The 6,025-nt window shown below is 53.6% G+C and overlaps 1 protein-coding gene across 1 annotated transcript in view; it reads right to left on the bottom strand.

Moving 5' to 3' along the window:
- Positions 1–4,807, bottom strand: part of BAHD1 (bromo adjacent homology domain containing 1) — a 7,747-nt gene extending 2,940 nt beyond the window's left edge. Inside the window, exons 1-3 of the mRNA XM_015557532.1 lie at positions 3,339–4,807; positions 923–1,322; positions 734–780 (exon numbers count right to left, since the gene is read on the bottom strand). Coding sequence (XP_015413018.1) covers positions 734–780; positions 923–1,322; positions 3,339–4,770 — 1,879 coding nt within the window. The 5' untranslated portion in view covers positions 4,771–4,807. The remainder of the gene's footprint in view (positions 1–733; positions 781–922; positions 1,323–3,338) is intronic.
- Positions 4,808–6,025: the final 1,218 nt, after the last annotated feature.

Below are 6,025 nucleotides of genomic sequence, written 5' to 3' on the forward strand. Positions count from 1 at the left end.
CTCATCCTGTGCAATAACGCAATGATACAAAAAGGCTCGTGTGGCTGCACCGACTACCACACCCAGTAATCGACTCATTCCAACCCACTGGGTAGGTCCTCAAGCTTCCTAATGGGATAGTCCAGGTTTGGCCCTTCAACCACCACTGTAGGTGGTGTAGCCTACAGTGTAGGTAATTAATTACTACTGCTAAGCCTCAGTTTCCTCATCTGTGAAATGAGGATAATTATAGGAACATGGGGTATGGACCTCATAGGGTGGTGGTAAGGATGAAAGCAGATAATGCATGTAATTAGCACAGTCCTGGCACCTCAGAAGTGCTCAGTAAATTTTAGTCGACATCCTTTTCATCATCCCAGATGTTCCTATATCACTGATTTTCTCTGCCTATCCCAGTTTTCCATATACATACTTACCTAAAAAGCCTCTATGAAAGATATGTTTTATTGATTTGGGAGAGAGAAAAACATTGATTGGTTGCCTCCCATACAGGGAATTGAACCCACAACCTAGGAATGTGCCCTGAGTGGAAATCGAACCCACAACTTCTTTGGTGTACAGGACAACGCTCCAACCAACTGAGCCACCTAGATGAGTGAAAGTCCTCCATTTTAAAATCCAGAATAGAAGGGACAGCATGAGCAGGGATGAGAGATGAAAATACTTCAGATAACTTCCCTGAGAGTCCAAGACAGAGATGGCAGCCACCAGCTGTCTGTGTGCATCCTCTGACCTCCCCGAGGTGCACAGTGCAGGATCAGTACAGGACAGGGGAGCAGGCTGGGCCAGCATGACTGGTTCCTAGAGCACAAGTGAGCTGGAGCCCCTTGTCATCTTTCAGAGTAGCTAGAGCCAAAATTCCTGAGATGCAACTCACTTCAGGTCCTACATCCCCACTGTCACCCTCTCTTCCCCCATTAGCTAAGAGGTGGTACTCACCAAAACATAGACCGCCTTCTCACAGGCAGCTCCAACAGGTACCCAGCCGTTAGTGCGGCGGCGGCGATGGCGGCGTGGGCGTGGGCGCTGGACACGTGGTTGCTTGGGGTGGCTGGGCCTGCGGGCAGCCTTGCTCCTCACAGTGTGCCTACAGCTGGAGCCTGTGCGTAAACCTGACTTGGAGCCACTAGGAGGCTTGGCGCTTTGAGGGCATGCACGGGCTACTGTCTGAGGCTCTGAGGTGGGTGTCTGAAGATGAGGGACGGGCTCTGCTGCAGGTGGCACGCTGGGCACAGGGCATCCCAGGAGGGGGTGGGCAGGTGAGGCTGGGTGGCCAGCTTCTGGAAGAGGAAATTCCAGCTGGCCCAGGGACCTGCAGCCTTCTGGGAAAAGGAGAAAGAAGGTCAGGACAAGTAAGGACAAGCAGTAACCCCACCCTGGCCTCTCTGCTTTCAGAACCTGTTCCTATTTTAATTCTAAGTGTGAGCTCAAAGGCTGCAGAGGTGAAAAGTTGGGTCAGGGGCCTTTAAAGTGGATTGTCAGAGTGACTAGCCAAGTGTGTTTCTTGACCTTGGAGACTGGGCCACAGTCATCTCTATCTCCCCTTCTAACCTGAAAGAAGGCGGTGGATAATGGGAACAGCTTTTCTAGCTCTGATTTAATCTCCTCTAAAGCTTCCACAGTGCTTAGGAGCAGAGGAGCTGGAATCAGACAGCTCAGGATATGAATCCCAAACCTGCCACTTAGTTGTGTGACCTCAGGCAAGTCCCTTGACCTCTCAGTGCCTTGCAATAGTAGTAGTTGCAAATATGTAGTCTGTTCTAGGTATTTTTCTTTATATATATAATTTATTTTTTTACAGAGAGGAAGGGAGAGGGATAGAGAGTTAGAAACATGAATGAGAGAGAAACATCAATCAGCTGCCTCCTGCACACCCCCTACTGGGGATGTGCCTGCAACCAAGGTACATGCCCTTGATCTGAATTGAACCTGGGACCCTTCAGTCCGCAGGCCGACGCTCTATCCACTGAGCCAAACCAGTTAGGGCCTAGGTGTTTTTCTTATCAATGTATTAACTCACCTCATCCTTACAACAACCTTATGAGAAAGGGACCATTATTCCTATTTTACAATTAAGGAAACTGAGACATTGAATAGTTATTGGCTTGTCCCAGTCACGTGGCTAAGGAAGTGGGATAGAACCTTTCACTCCAAGTCTGGCTCCACAGTCTGCTCAATTACATGCCAGGTGGCCTCCCATCTGTAAAGTGCTTTAGAACTGTGCTGGCACATGGTGCTTCCACACGGTCCCAGGACAAGAGGGTAAGGACCTTGGGTCCCACAAGTTAGGTGTCCAGACTTGGAAAGTGGTCCAAAAGAGAAGGAAAAGCCCGAGAAGAAGCCTATTCTCATTTCTAAGAACCCCAACTCACACCAGAAGCTGAAACAACCAGTCTGGTCAGAGTCAACTGGTCTATAAAGTTGTTTTATAGACCCCCTACAAGAGGGGTGTGAGGGAGGGGAAGCCTGGGAAGGCCTGGCCTCTCACTTCACCAGCAGCAGGGCCAACCTGCCAGCCAGGATGGCTCTGGTCACCTTGTTTCTACTCAGGAGCCAGGAAGGGAGCCTGGAGAAGCATGTGAGGACACTGCTGCCAATTTGGGGGAAGAGAGATCACTGTGGGGGTGTCTCATCAGCTGTATCACGAGCCTCTCAGGTGTCTGGGTCTTGCCAGGAAGGCAGACACCAAAGCCACAGGCCCTGTGAGCACCCTGTCAGTGCCAGGGAACTCTGTCTGTTCTTAGAGTGTGCCCACCCTATCCACCCCTAGCAAGGTGATGCTAAGCCTGGGCACTTCTCTTTCAAAGCCTGTATAGCCAGGGTACAGCTGTTCTACTGCAGTTGGCATCACCTACTGGACCTTGTAACCCCCACCCTTTCTATGAATGCTGTACTTGGCTGGCATGCAGATGGTCTGGGCTCCTGGAAAGTAAGGAATTCTAGCTTTCTTCAAGGAGGACAGAAGGGACATAGAAACAACTTGGCAAAAGCCCTAATTTTAATAACTTGCTACTCAGAGTCTAAGATTGGCAATCCCAATGGGGAGGGAAGAGGCCCCTCCTGTCCCCTCCACCACAACAATGCTACCTATGGCAGCCAATGCTGTCAGGCCAAGAAATCTCTCCATAGACAGTGGGGACAGAGCAGGGCTGCTAAAAGCTAAACACTGGCCCCTTTCCTGGAACTGCTCCTAGGCTTGGGGTACAAAACAAGGGAAGTCCTCCCCTTCCAAAGCCCCCTACCTCCCATGCAGTAGTACCTCAAGGAGCCCCCAACCCACCCTCCTGGGACAGTGTTTCAGAGACTCTCTAGTACATCCCATCCTCAGGAAGGCTTACCTGCTGCAAAAGGCATTTTGTAGGAACAGCCGCCACAGGTAGTGCCAATGTGGGTAAGAGAAGGGGGCAACATTTCACAGATGCTATAGCCATTCACTTCAGCATCCTCACTGGAACAGTAGTGAGAGCCCCAGGGAGGATGCAGGAAAGGGGTGCCTGCAGGCACTGAGCTCGGGGCCACAAGGGGCCCCTCGGTAGGTGCAGCCACAGGGGACAGCTTGCCCTCGGGGAGCATGGGGCATGGGGAGTAGCCCCCACACTGCAGCCCATCTTGGCTGCAATACAGGTAGAAGCTGCCTAGCGCAGTGAGCTCAGGCCGACCACACAGCCCACTGTAGTCGGCGGGGTTGCCAGGCATAGGCAGGAGGGACAGCTGGGGTGTACGGAAAGAGGGCTGGTGCAGTTCCTGCTTGGGGGCAGGTGACTCCTCTCCTGGGCGCCCAGGCTCTGGCTTCAGGGCTGCCTGTCCACCCATCAGCAGGGGCAAGTGGGGGCGCAGCCCTAAGGGGCTCTCCAGAGCCTTGCTCAGGGGCTGGTAAGGTAGCTGGCTGGATGGTCCATGAGGGGTTGCAGATAACCATGGCTCCTCAGGGCACCCTTGCCAGCTGGGTGGGCTTGCAGCCTCCCCAGAGCCAACCCCCTGCTGGGCCTTGGGATAGTTCTTGCCATTGACTTTGGCCCACTTTGGCCTCAGAGCCTTCAGTGCTGGTGGCTCAGTGGAGCGCCTGTCTGCTTCTGTGTGGGCACGAGGTGGCCGCAGGGGTAGCTCCCGCTCCTGGCTCAGCTTTAGGAAGGCAGCTGCATTCAGGCTGGCCAGTCTCTTGGGAGCTAGGTCACCATCTCGGCGGGCACCTTCATCCGGTGCTGGCTCTGGGGACAGATCCCGACCTTCTCCTCCGCGGTCCTCCAGTCGTGGCCGCTTCTTGGAGGAAGACCAGCCTCCAGTGGCCCTGTCCCGGTCCCGGTCCCGACTGTGGTGGTGGTCTCCGCCTCGACTGCGGCGGCTGCCCGCCAGGCTGCTGGTGTCCTCCCGCTCCAGCAGCAGGTTATTCAGGGCCTCGGCATTGAGGGAGGCCAGGCGCCGCTTGCGGGGCTGGGTGAGGCCAGTGTCCTCACTGGATGGATCCGGGCTGGGGGGTTTGGGAAGGTCAGGGGGCAGCTCATCAGCCTCATCTGCACTCCGTGGATCAGCCACATTTTCTAGGCGAGTCAGCAGCACTTTGCAGGCCTTGGGCTTCTCAGGAACCAAGGGACGCTTACGCAGTGGGTAATTCTTGCGGCGCCCTGCGAGGTGCCCTGGGCTCTCAGGCATGCCTGGGTCCATACCCTCCGCCCCCTGCTCCATATTGCTGCCTTCCATTTGCAGGGGCTCCCGGCGGCCAATGGGGCCCGAATTCAGCATGGGAAGGGACTTCCTCCGAGTGTGTGTCATGAAGTACCTCCAATCTGCAGGAGAGAAGGAAGGCAATGAGAAAAGCCTGCCCTGCCCTGCTTTTCCTCCCACTGCGGCCTATCCAGCCCCACCTACAGTAACTCCGGCCTACCCTCACCCATTTCCAGCCTGGATTTTCATGGGATCCTCTTCCACAGTGCAAAAGTTCAATGAGGTCAGGGTATCAGCAGCTATGCAAGGAATGGCTGCCCCATTCTTCTTTTATTTTTTAAATATATTTTTATTGATCCGAGAGAGGAAGGGAGAGGGAGAGACAGAAACATCAATGATGGGAATCATTGATTGGCTGCTTTCTGCACACCCCCTACTGGGGATTGAGCCCACAACCTGGGCATGTGCCCTTGACCAGAATTGAACCGGGACCCTTCAGTCCTATACTCTATCCACTGAGCCAAAGCAGCTAGGGCTGCCCCATTCTTCTTTTAGCCTAGGGCCCTTCTTTGAACTAAGCCCTGGGAGAGCCTACAGAGCAATGCAGGCCCCAGGGTCAGCAGACAGGAGCAACTAGGAGCTAAGCTCTTAATTCTCTGATTGTTTTTCTCCAGCTAGCTACTCTTCTCTAGCCAGGAAGAGGCTCTGAAGACACTGAGCCAGGATGGGGGCTTGGGTGGTGGGAGTCCATCTATTTCTTCAAAAATATTACCAACCCCCTACCCCTTGATGGGGCTTCTGAGACTGGCCATAGGATGATAAGGAAATGGACAGCGAGGAGTTGAGATGAGGAAGCTGCCTGCCGGGCCATGGAGGAGGCAGAGTCCAGCTTGTGAGGCACCATGCTGAGCATATAGGGCTGACAGCTATAATCTGGTCTTGCTGGAAAAGCCAAGGAAGGGTGAAAGCCTGGCTTTGAGGAGTCGGTGGTCAGGGGAGGTTTCAGCCAGCCCTAGGAGCCAGACCCACCTTGACTCAGGGGATTCCAGGGAAGGGCAGCCTAAACAGTGCCAGTGCCTAGGGAAATAATGTCAGTAAAGCCAGGGCCAGCAATTTTGGGGGGAAAACACAGAGACCACACACTAGTGTGGTACATCTTTAACTCCTCCAATAGCCACTAAGAGCTGGGAAAAGAAAATATCATGGAGAAGAACTAACTCAGGAAGCTAATGGGAGCTGTCTTATTAATCCTGCCCTATTCTGCAGGTATTCTACCTGATAAGCAAGACTCCAGGCAAGAGGCAGGATGGCGCGAGTACCAGGAAGCCCAGAGCCCCTGACCAAAAAAAAAAAAAAAAAAAAA

This window comes from Myotis davidii, unplaced genomic scaffold (assembly GCF_000327345.1).
Source record: "Myotis davidii unplaced genomic scaffold, ASM32734v1 scaffold46, whole genome shotgun sequence".
NCBI classification, from domain to species: domain Eukaryota; kingdom Metazoa; phylum Chordata; class Mammalia; order Chiroptera; family Vespertilionidae; genus Myotis; species Myotis davidii.